This window comes from Macrobrachium nipponense, chromosome 8 (genome assembly GCF_015104395.2).
Source record: "Macrobrachium nipponense isolate FS-2020 chromosome 8, ASM1510439v2, whole genome shotgun sequence".
NCBI lineage: Eukaryota > Metazoa > Arthropoda > Malacostraca > Decapoda > Palaemonidae > Macrobrachium > Macrobrachium nipponense.
Genome location: NC_087203.1, coordinates 77,703,825 through 77,723,824, shown reverse-complemented (window position 1 = coordinate 77,723,824; position 20,000 = coordinate 77,703,825). Strand labels below are relative to the sequence as shown.

General features: G+C 35.5%; 3 protein-coding genes across 5 annotated transcripts in view; 1 reads left to right on the top strand and 2 right to left on the bottom strand.

Moving 5' to 3' along the window:
* Positions 1-17,068, bottom strand: part of LOC135222868 (choline transporter-like 1) — a 534,082-nt gene extending 517,014 nt beyond the window's left edge. Inside the window, exon 1 of one of the 3 annotated variants that reach the window (XM_064261214.1) lies at positions 17,022-17,068. In XM_064261214.1, the coding sequence (XP_064117284.1) occupies positions 17,022-17,053 (32 nt within the window). In that variant the 5' untranslated portion in view covers positions 17,054-17,068. Of the gene's footprint in view, positions 1-5,083; positions 5,106-16,613; positions 16,708-17,021 lie in introns of those variants that run through there. The other 2 variants (XM_064261216.1, XM_064261218.1) reach the window with 2 other exon arrangements.
* On the top strand, positions 5,135-16,009 carry LOC135222869 (uncharacterized). Its single transcript, XM_064261219.1, has 9 exons — positions 5,135-5,195; positions 7,172-7,316; positions 7,611-7,757; positions 8,538-8,792; positions 9,813-9,938; positions 11,036-11,116; positions 13,181-13,324; positions 13,647-13,775; positions 15,364-16,009. The coding sequence occupies exons 1-9, from the start codon at positions 5,190-5,192 to the stop codon at positions 15,468-15,470; spliced, it is 1,140 nt and encodes a 379-aa protein (XP_064117289.1). The 5' UTR covers positions 5,135-5,189; the 3' UTR covers positions 15,471-16,009.
* A 1,187-nt stretch (positions 17,069-18,255) lies between the features above and the next one.
* LOC135222867 (uncharacterized) overlaps positions 18,256-20,000 on the bottom strand; it is an 11,103-nt gene continuing 9,358 nt past the window's right edge. Inside the window, exon 4 of the mRNA XM_064261213.1 lies at positions 18,256-19,628. Within this exon, the coding sequence (XP_064117283.1) occupies positions 19,431-19,628 (198 nt within the window). The 3' untranslated portion in view covers positions 18,256-19,430. The remainder of the gene's footprint in view (positions 19,629-20,000) is intronic.

The following is a 20,000-nucleotide window of genomic DNA, read 5'->3' as shown; positions in this document are numbered from 1 at the left end:
CTGTCCAGTTTTAGCAAGGGAAGAAGATTTCATTACATCTTAGAAATGCGAGGCGATCAGATCTCTCCCTCGCTCTCTCTCTCTCTCTCTCTCACTCGACATCATTGAGATTATATTAACGTAACGTAAAATGGTCACTCGTAACTTAGAATTTCATATTTGATATTTCTTAGAGTTTATTTAGTGTTATTTAGTTTCTTTTGTAGAATCTGAACAAACATTATTTCGTAACGGCGGCTGGTTTTTGTGAAAGTGTGTAAGACAAGACTGCAGCAGAGAAAGAAGTTGGTATACCAAAAAGGTAAAGTGTTATATCTTTATTAGTTGCAACTAATAACGGATTGGAACTGTGGTTAACTAATAACTGATAACGGTTAGGTAACAACTAATAACTAATAATTGTTAGGAACAGTGGTTAACTAATAACTAATAGCAGGTGGTTATGAAGGTTTGGTAAAAACTGTTGGTTACAATGTTTTGAGTGAAAACATTTACACTTTTACACATTGCGTATTTTTGTGTTTGTGATTGTTCCATTGTTTGTGCACTTGTTCATTTTCTTATTGAAGTGTGCCTTTTTATTTTACATTTTTATTTGCATTCACAATTTAATTGATTAGTTATTGTCATTGCTTAACATTCACATTTTATTAAATTTGACTGACGTTTTCCATTCATTGCTTAATCATTACACATTTAATTAAATTTAACATTTGTGAATTAATTTGCATTTACTTAGAATTCTTTTCAAGTTTTATTATTGTTTAGCACTTGTGAATTAATTTCAAATTTTCAATTATTGCCTTACACTTTTGAATTTCAATTGAATTAATTTTCTTGAATTTTGTGATAAATTTTCCCCCTGATATTGTGAATTTCACTTATAAATTTTGAATTTAATAATAAATTTATGTATCTAAAATTTTTATAAGTGTTTTTTATTTTTATACCAGTATATTTGCATTTGATTATATTGATGATAGGTAGAAACATAGAGTGGCAATTGATTTGCTTTCCTTCGATTTACTTGAAGTGACTTAGAACCAGGGAAGTACTTAGACTTCTGAAATCAGGGAAATACTTAGAGTTTTAAAGTTGTTGATGGAGTGTTGCTCTTTGATTAATTTAATTACTTACAAGATTACCTCACACCTGTTTTGATGAACTTAGTCTGATTTTCTGCAATACTGGTAAGTGTTAAGGGATCACTGTTGCCTTTAGAGTATTCAGTCGTTTAATACGTGTTATGAGGGTTCAGGTGTCTGGCTTTTGGTGAGGTAATAATTGATAAATGGTAACCAGATACTTGGCACTTCGTAACAATATATATATATATATATATATATATATATATATATATATATATATATATATATTCATATATATATCTTTTTTGTTTAATAACAATTCTGCGTATCTTTATAACTTCTGCAAGACATTCAGATAATTGCTTTACGACCCTTATTTATTTCCGACTGACAAAATTTTTTTCTACAGTGAATTATGTAAGTAATGTCTGTATATGTTTTTTGTTCGTCAAGCTTGATACACTTTTTATCTGTATCCGCCCATCTACCCACCAACCCCCTTTTTTTTCATGCCAGTCCTGCTATGTTTAATGATAATGAAATCCAGGCTTTCTTCTGTCAGCAATTCTGCTTTCAAATGATTTTATATTTGCTAATGGAAGACGAGATACCTTGGTTGAAATTACTGAAGCAATTTAACCCCTGGCCCAAAATTCTGTCTTTTCCTCAGGCATTCCTTTCATACTTTTGAGTCAAAAGAAAACGATGTAATAGACCATCCGGCTTCCAAATCTTTCCTAATTTTTTTTTCTATCTCTGCCGCAAGATGGCGTTGTTGATTTTATCACAGTCGTGTCGTTTCTGCCACAGTTCTTTTGATCTTACGAAGTTTATTACTTCCCTCATACAAAACACCACAGAGTTTGCTCCGGGAATACCAGCGACCCATGGAGGCATGGACTGCTGAGGGTTGGAACCATAGATGTAGAAAGGAGAGATTGGACAGCGTATAGTTTGTGAAGTGCACTGCCTGGCGCCCTCTCTATGCGATGATTCTTATGTAAACAATGGCACAACCGTACAATCTAATGGGTAACCCTGTACTCTTTCTAGTTGAAACTTACCGTCTTCTTCAAACTACGGCCTTTAACACTGTTGTTTTTATCATTTTTTTTTAGATCAAATTTTCAATTTTGAAATATGAAGGTTTGCTATGCATGATGTTTATCAACAGAACATTCAAACAAACGAAAAAGAGAACCGTTGGTGATTTTGCTTAGAATAAACAAAAATTACTGTTCACACTCGGTAAGCAGCTTGGTGAGTGTGAACAATAATTTTCTGAAACCACTTCATCCTAAAGGATATTCTCTAGTAAATTTATATATTTTCTATTTATCTGCACATACAGGAAAATGCTCTCCCTGCTGACTTCAACTCTCTCCACTTTCACTGTGGACTTGGCCGCACTTTATTTGTCAGACAAACACATCCATCTGAGCTTTTCATCTACAGGAAACAGTGTGATACCATTTTCTCTCTTTTTGTTTTCTTCGTCATGGCTAAGTTAATTTTGTGGAGAGAGAGAGAGAGAGAGAGAGAGAGAGAGAGAGAGAGAGAGAGAGAGAGAGAGAGAGAGTTTGGTCAATCTGAACACCATGCAGGGAAATGTTGCTCGATAAAGAAAATCCTAGTGACATTCGGGATCTGAAGAAGACAATATGCCTCATCTCATTAGTTGGTAATAAACATGATTATATCCAAAGTTTTACGGAGAAAAGTTCATCGTAATGAGAAAAAAGGAAATTACCGAATTCCTTTTATTTCCAGTTAATGAGCATAAACAGATGAATATAAACTTGTTTGCCATACACGCACAAGTTTCTCCGGTAACAAATAAACTCCGTGTTTGAACTGGTCGAGTAAAATAACACGAAAACTTCTCAGTAACTACGAATAAAATTAAACTTCAGAGAAGGGAAAGGTGGGCTGTGGTTATAAAAAATAGCCAGGGTTGAAAGAAAGGGAAAAGTTTGCGGAAATTCACAATACAATGAGGTACTCAATTTAGCAAGGAGGCAGTGAGATGGATAACATTTCCAGTAAGAGTAGAAATAACGCATACAGGAAAAAATATAAAAAACGTATTGCATATTCTGGAAGAAAAAGGTTAGAATTTAAAAAGACTCAGAAATTTTGAGAGGTATTGACATTCCTCAGATTACGTGAATACATAATTGCTTGTTTATGAATGATATATGATACAGAAAGACATACAGATAGAGAGTTGCAGAATAGCGAATACTTGTTTTGCTTTCGTTTTGATTAAATTATTCGATGGACCAAATAATGATTGCGGTATCAAGGTCCTTTGTTATAAAAAAACGCTCCCTAAACAAAGGAAAGTTGCAGTTATTTGCGAAACGAAAGTTGTGGGATTTCGCAGGAAGTTGCAGTCATCTAACGAAGGAGAATTGTACAGTTTTAACAAAGGAAAGTTGTAGGTATTAAGGATGAGGTGAAATGAAAGGCAAAACCCAGGGGAATGCTTGTCTGCAAGCATCATCAGAAACACCCTATTCCCTAGAGCTAATATGCTAGTGGCATTAGGCCTTCTGTACTGGTCACCCTTACGAGTACTGACCAGATCCAGTGTTGTTTAACTTTGCTGATCTAGAAAAGTAGGTGAGTTGGGGGCTAGTGTTTGTTTCGAAATTCCTTGCATCAAAACTTCAAAAATGTCAAGCGAGAAGTAAGTGTCCAGATTAGGAGATCACGGTTACGAAAGTGAAAAGGCAGTATCCCTCCCCAGAAAATATTTCTATTGGTTCATAGATTGCGATGACAGTCTGCATGAAGTTAGATATACAATAACAGTAGGTACTACTATAATAATCGTTGTAAAAATAACCAAACTGAGAGAAGTAAGATAAAAAAAAAGAAAAGAAAGTGGTGACGATGGAAAACATTTAAGCCCAACTGCTTCAAAATCTGATGTATATTATGTCAAAGAATCTGTTTTTACATGTGGCTCCCTGTGCCTACGCAGAGGCACACATTGCTTCACATTTACTAGTAAGTCATTGGCTCTCGTGATTCTCCTGTTACTTTACTTGAGTGGAAAGGCTAATTCCACCTTTCATTTTCTCTCTTTATCCTGACGGTGACCGAAGCAACCGTTGAGTGGTATTACTCATTTCGACCTACTCCCCTGAGGTAGATAACTTATTCAGAGACGAGAAAAGAAAAATGAGAATTGTACTCGTGCATATTGTCCCACCACACATCCTACACCTGTCTGAGAGAGCTTTTACTGAGGCGAAAGTCTATTTGTACCGAAGCGCGCAAGCCCATTGACCCACTCAAAATCTGAATAGGAAGGGTTTCTCTGACTTTGCTTACAACAGTTTCTGCTATTTACTGTCCATGAATAACTCGTGAGGATTTTTGCTTCACTGCTGAATGCAATAGTTTTTTTTTTTGAGGAAAATGCATTTATTCTCATTCAGAAATATGTTTGTTGGTGTGTTTTCACTCTGCCTTTAAGTAGAACATCTGGAAAAGTTGTCGATGGTTTTCGATGAAATTTTAAGGGGGCGTACGACGGCTGAGCTTTGACTCACTGAGGAGATGATTAGAGGCAAAAATAAAAAAAAATCTATTTGATCAAAATACGAAAGCTTCATACCTAACAAGTCTTTATGTTCTGTAACTTGTAAAACAATTTTCAAGAGCATCAAATGATTTATGCAACAGGGAGAAAACGGAGAAAAAAATATAATAAAAAATGTATAAACAAACAGATAAATACATGCATATGTACGTAAACAGAAAAAAACTAAGCAAAAGTATGACACTCTAAACTTGTCTCCCAACCTATTAACTGTAAATTCTACCTGTTTTCTCTTATTACTTGTTCTCGTCTCGTCTCGTCTCTCTCTCTCTCTCTCTCTCTCTCTCTCTCTCTCTCTCTCTCTCTCTCTCTCTCTCTGTGCAAACACTGAACCACACGGCTTTCAGCAAACACGGGCTTCTGTTGATCGAGAGCAACCTACTTTTGCCGAAGCTTTATAAAGAATGTAGGTCCCCCTGAAGTCTTCAGTGAAGAGTCATTACTTGATCTCTCTAGAAGTGCAGCCGAAGTCCTTCTCTTACAGAAACATGAAGGTAAGAGGAACTGGAAAAGAGAATGACGTCAGTTACCGAAGTTAGTTACCGTAGGGTGGAGTCTGCCACTTAAGGAGGGTTGCTCTACACACGCATGTTTTCCGATTCTTTATTAACAACTATACAGTCGAATAGGAGTAATAATAGTGCAATTATCAGCAGCAGTTAATTTTTTCTTGTGACACCATCTTTGCAAACCGCTATGGTAGAGGTGTTAGTTTTTGATATTACTGAGATGTGCAAAGCCCATTTTGATTTTGAAGAAGCCTAGAAAACCAGGAACTCGCCACACAAAAGGATACTTCGTGTAAAAAGAGAGTAAAAAAGAATGTGAAACAAAACGAAGAGAACACTAAACAGATAACATATACTATATGAAGATAAAACAACAAACAGATTAACATAATCATACAAACATGAACAAAATTAAAAATGAGAAAGACCAAGTCAATGTTACAAAACAGTTCACCTAAGTACTTAATGCTGGTGTTGGAAAAAGATTCACAAATTATCTTAATAGTTATAAATATCAATGACTTTTGTGTAAAGACATGGCTAAACAGCAACATTGCAATTAATATGAACCACACACACACACACACACACATATATATGTATATATATATATTATATATATATATATATATATATATATATATATATATATATATATATACGTATATACTATATATATATATGTATATGTATATATACATACATATATATTTTCGTACCAGATGTCTGTTACCCCTGTTAAGGGGTTGACACCAGACTGGTTCAGCCTCCAGGTTTCTCAGCAAGTCTTCCGGGATGAGGTTGCTAGCCCCATGCCCTTATCTAGATTTCAGCAAATGCTGCTACTCATTCACAGCTGGATGGACTGTGGGCAGTGGGGTTTATTGAGCGTTCCACGGACCTAGCAAACTTGAGTCGAGCACTGCAGCATTCAGCCACGCACACTTTGCATGATTGCCCGTTATACAAGGTGTGTGTTTGGGTTGTTACATCAGTATGCCTGAATATATATATATATATTATATATATATATATATATATATATATATATGTGATGTATGTAGTGTATGTATGTTGTAGTATGTATGATAGTGTATGTATATGTATGCGCGCGTGTGTGTATGAACATAAAAAACAGAATAACTCAGTTGTGATGATTACTCCGAACTGACGGCTTTTCCTATAGATTTCTTTATTGATTGCAAAAGAAGACTTGATTGTATTTAAACGTGTTTAACGTCCCAGACCACGAAATATTTCATTTACCTCAGGAGTGACTGCTGAAGATAAATGCAGTCTTTAGCACTCAGTTATCATTAACATTACTTAACCAAGAGCTTGGCTTTCTAGTCCGCAGCGTTTCCATTACTCAAACTAAAGAAACATTTTAAGTATAGTACTATTCATTAGGTCTAAGACTTTCTCGAGCTGATTAACTTCTGAGAGACATCGGCTTAAAGCTGACGAATTTTTCTCAGTCTCAGAAGTCAGCAAAGAAATACACCAACTATGTTATACCGACTGAGTTTCATCAAATGCTTATTCTCGTTCTTGAGATATATATCCTGCTAGCATGCACATGAACAAACACGAAGATAGGTAATCTTAGTGGTTCGAATACTTCTTATTCGGCTACGCCTGAGTAACACTTGTGAGTGGCCCATATGTGTATCAGGCCGTCAATCCACCGAACGTGGTGCACTGTAGGCGTTACTCAAGGGTGTTCGCAGCGTCCCTTCGGTCACTGGCGGCGCCCACTTTTTAGTCTCGTCGTCCAACCTCTTTCACAGTCACTTCGGGTTGGAACTGTGTCATTTACGGAGATCATACATCTTTGAATGGGACTGGATGAGGGACTGGGCGCACATGTACAAAGCTTTCCCAAACATTGCGTAAAAAGGTGTACAAGAAGTGAAAGTGTAAGGATCGAGCAACTAATTCGACTATCTTTATCTTTTCAGAAGAAAGTATTCCTAGTAGTATCCTTGGTCCTCTGCGTGACTCAATCTTCCGCAGCTCCTAAGGTCGAGAATCAGCAACAAGAAAGTCAACCATCTAAAGAGGAAATGGAAGCAGAAATCACGCAGAGTGAAAGAGACGACAAACGTATGAAATACTGAATCTATTTGTCTGTTTTTATTCCCTTTTTCGAGTTGTCTCTCTTTATATCTGAACTTTTGAACTTGAATATATCCAAACTAACTTTAAAGTTTAAGTTGCGCATTCATATGATGCATATTCATGGTTAGCTATTCACAAACAAGCAACTTGATGTTGAAAGTTTTCCTCTTAGTCGTCTATTTAGTTGTAAAAATGGAAGCGAGAGGTCACAGGGACGAGACAACTTTGTACTGATATCACGCACTGAAGGAATGTTTTCCTTTCTCATTTCTCTTTCAGTCTTCGTCGCCCTCGTCCAAGTCTCTCCTGACGAGTGTGACGCCGGGGATGGCAAATTGGGCACTTGCATGCCCTCCTACGAGTGCACCAAACGCGGAGGTGTGTCATCGGGAGGATGCGCCAAGGCCTTCGGTACCTGCTGTCTAGGTAACCTCCTTTCTTATGTTCTGCCGTCGAATTTCTTTCCATAAGATGTGGCCTTCATATGGGGGGAACGCGTCGCTTGACGCGTGTAGATGTTGCCAACAAATGCTCTGGCCAGTGTCTTTTCCCCATTAGCCAGCCCCACGTCTCCACCTCCCACCTCTTGCCCATAATCTGCATTGCTGCTCTCTGAATGATACCCATTAGCTTTTCGGTTACTCGGGTAGCAAAACTACAAACTACATTGTTGTTGTTCTTGCTGGGGGAGGGGGTAGAAAAGCCTAAAAAGGTGTGAAAAAGGTGTTTCGCATGGAGTTAAAGATTCAGGAATTTTAAGATAGGATATTTATGATTTATTTATTGGAATGACAATGTAAAAACATAGATAGTGTGCATGTTAAACAGTACAGAAAATGATTTCTAATAAAGTATAGCATATTTATTCAAAATTTCGTTGGTGAAACAACGCTCTATTTGATCATAGATTTTAGCGCATGCTCTGAGTCAAGTGGAGGTCGAATCACGCCTTGTTTTTTCCTTTTCACTAAGTTTCTTCCCTTCCTGCCGCTCAGCTTCTCTAAGTTTACCATATTCTAATTTACATGTTTTCAAAGAATAGACCCTTCGGGCCAGGTGCAATGAGTCAGGAAGTACCACTCAGTTGAATAATGATCATAATAATAAAATAGTATTAATGGAGTCGATAAAAAAGCCAAACGATTCCGGTATTTGGCTGGATTGAAACATGTGAAGAAAACATTACTTTTTTTTTTGCGTTTGCAGTTGAAAGAACATGTAACAGCGAGACGAGTTTGAACAACACGTACTTCGTCAACCCGAGTTCGGAAACGGAGACTGAGGGAGCGTGCATTTTGACTGTCAACCGGGCGACGCCCAATATCTGTCAGATCCGATTAGACTTCGAAACTTTCCAAATCTCGCAGCCGGACGACAATGGCCACTGCAGCGATTTCTTCATGGCGTCCGGTGTCAACATGCCACCGAACACGATCTGCGGTAAAATTGATGGCCAGCACAGTAAGTAGATGTTTTTACCTAGGGTTCGAGACAAAAACTGGGGTGTGCATCAAGGCAAAATAAAGGACTAGGAGCAAAATGCCCATGACTCAAGTCTCTGGAGACACAGGGTCAAAGAGGGCTCTCTGAAATATAAGGAAAAGATGTGGATGGGGTTAGGAGGAGAAGCGTGGGTCGCATGTATTGTGGATACTACAGTATGCAGCATACTCCATGAGCAGTAATACTTGATGAAGGCATTCATTCAAATATTAGGAAGGAAAAGGGACGTATTTAAACAAATAATGATACAGCAGATGATTTAATGCCACACTATCACATATAGACTGCACAGCTAATTGTTATCATAGCCATATTCTCTGTTTCCTAGCAGAAATTTAAGCACGGTTTGATAATCTTCGTCCAAACCCCAATGTCAGAATACCTCGTAATCTAAAATTACCGACAGCTCGTAGAAATAATCAATTGTCTAGAATCTTGTGAAATGCTATTTATTTTGCCTTTTGCATTCGCTTTCCTTTGATTGATTTTTATTCTTACTTTTATCCTTTATTTTTCACCTCTGTAATGTACTATCAGAATTTTCATGTTTGTAGGAATATGTAAAATGTAGTTTATTTTGTCCTTTGCCTCGCCATTTATTTTATTTTTTATCTAAGGTTAAATTTAACCATAATCGTGCGTCTGGCAACAATATAGGCCAGGCCCCCACTGGGCCGAGGTTAAAGTTTCATGGGCCGTGGTGGCTCATACAGCATTCAACCGAGACCACCGAAGGATAGATCTATTTTGTATGGCCTTAATCTTCGGCGCAGTTTTATTTATTTCTTCTCTGTCTCTGTCTCTGTCTCTCTCTCTCTCTCTCTCTCTTTCTCTCTCTTGAGTGCCCTGGCGTCTGACTCCAAGTGAAGGGCCGATTAATCTGGCGGACGGCAGACAGGAATTGTCGTTCCTTCTCTTCAGTTTTGTCATTTCTTTGCGTTTTTCATATTCTCTTTTTTTCATTCTATTTTTCCCCAGTGTACTTGGACGTGGCTCCCAACGGTGGAGCGATCAAGCTGACGGTCGACAGACAAACCCTGACGGCGAACAACAAGAACTGGAACATTAAGGTGACGCAGATCTCCTGTGACTCCAAATATAAAGGTAATCATTCACTCCTCAAATTCACCTAGACTGATTTGAAGCTGGAGAGCAATACGGACTTCCCGCAAAGTATGATTAGATTGTCAATAAATAAACAAATAAATAAATAAACGGATGAATAAATGATATTGATACTATAGATTAGTAAACAAATGAACAGATAAATGAGTATGTAACCGGTGGTAAGAAACTAAGAATAAAATATTAATATGGAAATGCATAAATGAGTAAAAACGAAATAAATAGCTGCAGAGAAAAATGATTAAATAAACAGATATCGAAATGAACCTTCAATAAAGACCTTTTTTTGTGAATAAAGCCACATTTTTCATCAGACCTGATGATCCAAAACACGACAAAAATATTTGTACAAATGAAGTCATCCATAGCTTAGTACTTTTGTTCATTTTTCCTACAAAGTATCAAGTTGGCTTGGTCCAGTTAGTAATAATGTTCTTTACCAATATCTACATCTATACTATAGAGGTAATATCTCTATGTTGGTTAAAATCGTACTAAAATATAGGTTCAAAATGCAAAAATGAATCGTCATGACGTGAGGTTCATACGGACGTTTTTTTTTTTTTTTTTTTATCCCAGTCTGGTTTCCTGCAATTTTGGGGAATCAACAATACATAATAATGATAAAAAAAGCAAAAGCTTTCGGGAGGCAAAAGGTGCAATACAGCGATTATCAGTTCATTGAGTAACAAAGCTCTTGTTAACTGGACTTGAAATTCAGTATCTTGATAATGAATATGATAATGAAGATGCTAAAAATTGTAATCACCCTCAATTTTATCAGCACTTTCATAAGTGTTGATTTAACAATGATGATATTTGTAATTATTATTATTATTATTATTATTATTATTATTATTATTATTATTATTATTATTATTAGGTATTATTATATTATTATTATTATTATTATTATTATCTAATGGTATAATTATTATTAGGAAGATGGATTAGATTATATGTAGATTATTGATGTCATGGTGACAATTTGTGTTTTGACGATGATGCTAGTGAACAGGGAAATTATTATTATTATTATTATTATTATTATTATTATTATTATTATTATTACACAGCTCCTGAATCCTGTCTTCAGTATTACACATCAACCTCAGGAACTGTACAGAGCTTCAATTTCGCCACGAACAACAACCAAGGTAATAGTATAACTTTGCACTGGTACTGTTTATGGTGGTAAGTGAAAAAATCCATGTTCAGTTGAAGCGGTGAAGCAATAAACAAATAAATTAATCTAGGTAAATACTGTATATATATATATATATATATATATATATATATATATATATATATATATACTAACACACACACACACACACGCATATATATATATATATATATATATATATATATATATATAATATATATATGTACTAACACACACACACGCATATATATATATATATATATATATATATATATATATATATATATATATATGCGTGTGTGTGTGTGTTAGTACTATATATATATATATATATATATATATATATATATATATATATATATATATATATATATATATATATATATATATATATATATATATATATATATATATAGGCTCCCAAACTTCTCTAGTTAACAGTTTAAACATTATCTTTCTTAGGTACTTTTCACGAGTAGTTGGGGCCGATGCATTATAGTTCAGAAGGTTGTTGCTTTCCAGGCCAGAATTTTAATTTAATGGTGTTCCTACGCTTATGCTGCTCGTGAATCCCTGAATTCGTAAACACACTGTAGTTAGTAGTCTTACAGCTGCTTGAGGTATATAAAAAAAAGCGGGCAAACGCACAACGCAATACACAGGAGATATATTGATTGAGCTACAAAGGTCAAGAATGCAAGACGTCGCGGTAAGATAACGAGTGAAAATGAGAAAGACAATGTATGCACGAGAGATTTGAATTACAAAATAACTATTAAAAAATCATGATTAGAAATAGGCTACGTATGAGAAAATAAATTAGCAAGTTACATCATAACTCTAAACGGTCATTATGGAAGCGAAACGGTGCGTGGTTGATAAAATTTAGAGCGTATGAGATTGAGGAATAATCTGAATTAGATAGAGCTTAAAAGCAACTTTATGAATATAAAATTTCACACAAATAAGTGGCATAACTCAGCGAAAGAACGAATCAGCAATCCATTCTATAGTTTCCATTTACAACTTAATAGTAATAGCATTAGTAGTAGTCGGAATTTACCTTTGAAACGACTCTATCATGCTTATCTTTAGAGTTTGCTCTCCAGTGAGTCCCACAGCCGACACCCATCATTCACCAGCCTCTCCCTCCAGCCCATTTAGGGGCTCTCATCACGATCATCGTCTCTGGTCGCAAATCTCTCAAAAAAGAAAAACATCACCTGATATTTTTGCTCAAGATTTGTTGTTTTTGTTACTGTTGCTGTTTTTTCTGTTTTCATAAGGTTTGTGCTCGTCTCACTTGCAGTTTTAGACTACCTGTCTTTAACTAATAACCCTGAACGATTCTTTTCCTGAAAACTGAAAGATTCATTTCCTGAAAACTAGGAAAGATTGATTTCATTTAGAACCGTGACAGTTACTGTTTATTTTATTAAATGGAGACGATCACCCTATGATTTACGGACGAAGAACCATGTAGAATATGAACTGCTAAAGAGAGAGAGAGAGAGAGAGAGAGAGAGAGAGAGAGAGAGAGAGAGAGAGAGAGAGAGAGAGAGAGATTCTGTTTCCTTAGGCAAGCATTTTATGTATTGTCTAAATATTTGTTTCTATCAGGGATATGTCTACGTCGGGTATTACATGTTTGGAGATGAATGGCAACTTCCATTCCTTATAGGTTGACAAATCAAGTGAAGCATAATACTGAATCATATATCTTGCGTATCCATTAATACCTTTGTCACATATCAAAGAAATTCATCATGATAAAGCACGTAACGAGTACTTTACAAATTTCCTACAGATAATAGCCTTTGACCGTTTGATAACAAACAAGCTTAATTTCTAACCGTCCAGTGTTCATTATCAAAGCAGTGGTTTTGTGGATGAAGGGTACATGTGGCATGAAGCTGAGTATCCCTGGAACTTTAGGTCATACATTGTGTAAATCGGAAGAAAGTGACAGTAGCCGCCAGTATGCTGCTCACAGTTTTATTTAGCCTGATCTCATGCATAACTTTCCCTTTGAAACACCATTCTTCTCTTTTCTCAGTAACGCAGCTGGCGAACCAGAACTACGGAGTCTGCATTAGGAAAGCTCCTGGTTACTGTGGCATCATTTGGGAGAGAGACAATACTACGAATCTCGGTTTCACCATGTCAGGAGCTGTAGATGCAGTGTTTCCAGATCTTTTAGGTGTGTGCGCTTGTTTCCAGATTTTATGGGTACTTGCGCTTGCAGATGTTTACCGCTTTATAGATCTTTTTATGAAAGCACACGTAGAGATGCGCATTTTTCCAAACTTCATAGGATAGTGTGTTCATGTGTTGGATTTTTCCAGAAGCTATGCTTCAGTATGATCCAAGAAGTTTATTTTTTTTTTCAAATCCCAATTGGGCTTGTACTAAACAGCCACAAAAGTAGATACATACCAGGTTAAAACTTTAGGGGTCACTGTCTAGGAAAGATAAAAAAATTCCACCTAATAGCATAATAACAAAAATATTTATGAAACCAGGCCAACCATCAGTTGCTGACTTCAACGGAGATTGCCTGTCGGACTATGTGGTCATACCGGAAGGTGTCACCGACTTGTCTGAACAGCACGATCGTTTCTGTGGTCTTGGATTCCCCAAGTGGGTGATGAGTAAGTATACAGGCCGGGGTATGATCTTTCCCTTCCATTGACTTATACCAGACATCCTAAAACACACGCACACAAACACACTCATAATGTCTCCTTTGACTTTTTTTTAAATTATTATTTTTTTTTATCTAACCATGATTACACTTACGTTCTTTTGCTTATATGTCCTCTCATTCTTCCCTTTGTTTATTCATACGTTTCCCTTCACTTATATAGATACTTGAACATGATCTCTCTTCACTTAAACTTATTCATTGAGTCATTTCCTTCTTTCCCTTATATTCTTTAACATACCTACACTTTCGCTCACACTCTTATTTATACTTACTCTTTCATTCACTTGACATTTTCTTCATTTATACGTAATTCGTCCTTAACACATGCTTATCCTGTTATTCACTTACATTTAATCTTGCTTTTACCTACATGCAGACTTTAATCAATTGAACTCAACATTTCTGTTTATTGGCGGCAGAAATAATTAAGCTGAACTTTGCATACTGAGTCCGCACAAATATTTTCCTTCAGGTATAAACACTCTTGGATATACACACACACGAAAGTGTTTAGCAATGAATATTACAGGCGGTGGGATGAGATACAAGGTGAGTTACAGAAGAAGATCTGGAAAGGGCTTTGGATTTCCACGGAAGTGTGCGAAGGGAACTTTGAACCAATTCTACTTTGTGGAAGTGAAGTGCGAATGTTACATGTGAATAAAAGGTAAAGGCTGAAGCTGTTGTGATGGACCGTTTATGTAGTATAAGTGCCACAAGAAGGGATTTAAGGGCTGAAAGACACAGAGATAGACCGACGAACTGGTAAAACTGTTGGCATATGTGCAAGGATGGATGAGTGTTCTAACATGGTATGGTCATCTAGAAACAATAGAACACGATTGGTTGGTGAGAAAAGTGTGAACTTAGAAGTGATTGGAAGGGGAACAAGAGGAAGACCTTAAAGGTGCTACATAGAGAGCAAGAAAGGTACTGGAAAGTGTATAGTTGTATAAAGCAGCTAGTGTTGTTTGAGGATTCTACTTCTACACAGAGGGTTCATTCATGAAACAGGCATTAAAATATGAACCTGAAGTGACTTTTATAGTTTTTCTTTGAGGCCGTCATCCTGATACGGGGACCGGTCTAAATATATGTGTTGCACACATACACAATATACATATATATATATATATATATATATATATATATATATATATATATATATATATATATATATACTATAACTACTTCTCTCCATAGTGGAACTGGCTTCAGGTGTTAGTGATCTGATTTGGGCGATTCTCATCACAATTCGTTATTTAGATCAGCAGATGTACTACATTGTGGTTTAATAGAACGTGTCTAAAGCGCTCTACCTTTACTCAGAATTCAAACCCGGCACTTAATTGTGTAATTGTGTGTGTGTGTGTGTATGTGTGTGTGTGTGTGTGTGTGTACATGTACATCTATATTGTAACGGGAATCAGGACGAACATTGTCACCACATAACTAAACTTTATAAGAAAGACTGTTAGGATGATGAAAAAGAAGCTTCCATCTACAACGTTTTCCTTTTCGCGATTTTGTAGGTACGGCGACGCCTTTCGTTCTCTACGTCAGGACTGACAGCGCCGAGACGGTAGACGGTTCTAATCTTGGCTTCAGCCTTACTTATCGACAGACAAACTCCTGCTAAGACGTTTGGAAGGAATAAGGAGCAGTAACAACCCATGCTAAGAGACACACACACACACAAGGCAGCTGAGACGTCTGAAGCCCTAATTTGACGCGTAGTAGGAAGTGGGTGGGGTAAAACTTGACCGGAGAATCGCTCTTTTTATACGACTGTGATTGTTTAAGTGGGTGTAGCCGTGTAGGCGCCAGGGCTAGGTAAGGTAAGGTCGTCTTGAGTAAGCTACCTCACTCACCTGTAAACTTGGATAGTTTCATCTGATTGATTTGATGAAAATAACTATTGGCACAACACCGTATGAATCTATTTGAAATAATTGATTTTGCACACAAAAAAGTGTCGTTATAACGATAGTGGTCGTAGAATGCAATACAATTTTACCTTAAGAACGAGTTACAAAAATAGAAAGACGAAGGACGCTTGTACCATTTTCGGTGATAATTTTGACTAAATGTTTGATTATGTTTATATTTGTGCATGTACTTGGATAGGCGTAAACACACACACACACATATAAATATATGAATATATATATATATATATATATATATATATATATATATATATGTGTGTGTGTGTGTGTGTGTGTGTGTGTTTGCGCCTATCCAAGTACATACACAAATATAAACATAATCAAACATTCAGTCGAAATTATCACCGTAGATAGCGTAAGCGTCCCTCGTCTTTCTATTTTTGTAACTCATTCTCAGGTAAAACTGTATTGGATGTGTATGTGTGTTTGTTTATGTATGTGTGTATAATGGGTATATAGTTGGGTGTAATTGTTTCTTGGGAACCTGTATTGATAAAAACTAAACTATGTGGGTATTATTACACTTTCATTAAATTATCTGAGCGTTTCTACTTGGTTCTCCCAATTGCTTTAATTTTGTCACGTGTAAATACAACTTTTCTACTTAATATTTTTAAAGGAACGTTCGTTACAAGTAATCACGTTATTATTATTATACACAATTTTCTCTCACGATTGACTTAGAATTTCCTGATGATGTAATAAATTAATGGAATCACTGTATAATATAATATATGATACATGTATCAATGTCACAGTTTTTGCCTGCATTAGAAGATGGTAGTAAGTTATTTATATAGTACTACATAATATAGTGAATTCCTGGTACCTACCTATTGCGGTTCTGCGTATCGCATCAGCCCCTCGCTGTCAAAACGAAAATCCGACAAAAGGACCATCGCCCAGTTGCTTAATATTTGTACCACCACATTTTGATAGACAACGTTGCAACGTTTGGTCACCCACACTGATAGGCGAAGATAATGCGATACGCGGTTGCCCAGTTTATTCACTATGTACATATTGCGGTTTCTTTATTCTATTGTCTATTTACCTGATATTCGTTTAGCTTGGTTTATCACTTTCCCCACATTTTATCTGGTGGAAACTTATTTTCGATTCAATGGCATTTCTACCCTGTTCTTAATGTATATGTTAGCACCGTTTGAAAATGTAAAAACACTAATAATAATAAAAATAAGCATAATCGAATCATTATTTCTTTGCCCCGAATCTTTCACCTCGCTAAAGCGAATCCGAGCTCCCCATTCATCTCCAGTCTTCTGTTTCTTCTAACCGCTATAAAAGCTTGTTGGGGAATGGCGGGTTTCGTGTAGTTCAAGCTAAAACAAAACATCACAGATGTGAATAAGGATAGCATTAGAACATTTTTTTTACTCTTTATCAGTGTGAGGAAAGAATGTCAACATGGTAAAATGAGAGACCGACTGGTTTAAAGTTATCTAATGATAAACTGATATACACAAATTGTTATTGTTGTTATCATATTAAACTGTTCTTGAGTAACTATAATATATGCAATATATATATATATATATGTATATTATATATATATTATATACTGTATATATATAATTTTTTTCTGTGAAACGTGCTCTTATATGTGCATTATTTATACATATATATATATATATATATATATATATATATATATATATATATATATATATATATATATGAGATAATGCACACATGTTTCACAGAAATAAATCTTATATATACAGTATATATATAATATATATACATACATACATACATACATACATACATACATATATATATATATACATATATATATACATATAGATATATATATATATATATATATATATATATATATATATATATATATATATATATGCACGTGTTTCACAGAAATAAATGATGCATATGTACAGTAAATACTTTTATACTATATATATGTATATATATATATATATATATATATATATATATATATATATATAACATATTTACATACATATATATATGCATATTTATATGTGTATATATAATATATATATATATATATATATATATATATATATATATATATATATATATATATATATATATATATATGCATGTATATAAATGACATTTACTACTGTCAGGCAACATCTCCCGAGTTGCCTATATACATCTTCTTGAAGTGTTGTAAGAATAGACAAAATTTATTGTCATTTGCTCCCGTTTTTTCACACTTATATAGACACCACTTTCAGTCTCTCACTTATTGCTTTCACCAGGTTTATATTCAGAGTACAAGGGAACTGGACCGCATTGTACAAAGATGAGTGAATGTGTGAAGATGTGGTCTGTCGAAAATGGAAAATTTCTCTTTTGTAAGGTCGGTTTGTAATTAAATTATTTTATAATCTCGGATTTTTCTCTCAAGTGCTTTGGAAATAATCCAGCGGCACTTTGACAGTAAGGAACAATGAAATAATGATGGTCAGAATTGAAATTTACTAAAATATACAAATCTCGAATCTTCTAACTCGACGGCGATTAAAAGTGCGTCAATTCGGCAGACAGATGAGGCATCTTCTTTAAACTTGCATATTGGGCTTCGTTGTGCTCCATTGCTGCTTACACTGCAGCCCTAATGTATGCTGCAAGGGTCACAGCTCATGGTGCTTTTCAAATTTTAAGCAAGAAGTGAATTTGAAGATACGAACCCATTTCGCATGCTTACTAGACACTTCATTATCTTCTTTCTGACGAACGTGCTTATTCCTTTGGGTAATATTAATGTTTCAGTTATCTCCATCGCTCTTGTCATCCATGTTTTTGTTAAGATTACTTTTTCTGACACCGAATTAAGTCTTCTGTCCATTTTTTTTTTCAGCGAATACACTTGCTTTTCACCTGCTTCTTCTAGATATTTTTACTATTCAATTCAAAAGTTGATAATATCTTACTTTCTCTTTTTAAACTACTGAGATCGTCTTCAACGGAATTTTTCAGCACGAATGGATTCCATGAGAATTTTGCGGACTTGGTCAAAAGTTTTGTTTGTCAAAATCAGTTGCTCTGATAGATAAGCAAGCTCTTGAAAACAGAGGCACAAATTGAAGAATTTCAGTTGATTTGTCCGATTTTGAGAGGGCCCTCCGTTTTAAAAATCTAGTTTGGCAAAGACCGTAGGCTAAGAAATTTGCGTCGATGTTTTTGCAATGGCCTTCATCGTTGAGGTTCATTTGCAATGGTGCTGTGTTTTGATGTTCTGAAGACCACATCGATTTTGGCTTTAAAAAATTTATTCCCAGTCAGTGACGGTCTTTAATTATGAAGTTCATTTATGGTGGAACCAGAATATTGACAATGATGACCGATGCTAACTTTCTGGGAGTTTTCCTGTTTGCAAGGGGCCCCTTTTCTACTTTATTGAGGAGTCATAATGTTGAAATATCAGCTGAAATGGACTTTTTAGGCATCCTTCAGTTTTGCAAAGGCCCTTGGCGCTGGAGGTCCTTTACAGTAGAGCTATGATTGTAGAGGACCTCCCCGGCAGATTACTGATATTCTCGGTTCATTCATCTTTTGGAATGGTCTTTAGTTTTTTAATACATTTTCAGAGAAGCTGTGATGGCAAGGACTCCAGCAAGGGGCCTCGATTTGCAATTCTAAAACAGAGGAGCAGTTATTGTAAGGACACCGTCGGCAGATATTGCCGCCGTCACTTTGTCGGGCTGCTTGAGACTAGCGACCGTGAAGCGCTTCTCGAAGGTGTAGTGTCCTTTCTTTCCCGATACGATGATCACGCCCTCTATTGCTTTCACGTCAAGGTGGCCATCTACAAAATCTTTGACGTCCACGACAATCTAGAAAGAGACGGTTAGACCTTTGAGTATGTTCTGGAAATGAAACTTGGTAATCAACTTTTAATTTTTTTTATATATGCTGAGTTTTCAGGATATGGCCTCCTTTCAGCTTCTTCTCTAAAAGAAAACTTGTGCTGTCACTGCGTTAATAAGTTTGTTTATTAACTAATTTTTTTAGTGGAAAATGTAGGTTATATGTTCATAAAGATATAACCAACTTTAATGAGAATCAGATCGTTTGAGGAACATTCATTTATCCAAACATATCTTAATCTATAATGACTTGAGTTTCAAAGATAACGAAGAATCACAAGCATTGTTTACTAAAAGATGTTTTAAAATACTACTTTTGATACTATTTTGATTATTATT

Bases quoted from the DNA above. Each gene is read 5' to 3' on its own strand.
- LOC135222869 (XM_064261219.1), top strand. The intron at 9,939-11,035 runs GTAATCATTCAC...ATTATTACACAG, and splicing joins CTGTGACTCCAAATATAAAG to CTCCTGAATCCTGTCTTCAG. The intron at 11,117-13,180 runs GTAATAGTATAA...CTCTTTTCTCAG, and splicing joins CGCCACGAACAACAACCAAG to TAACGCAGCTGGCGAACCAG.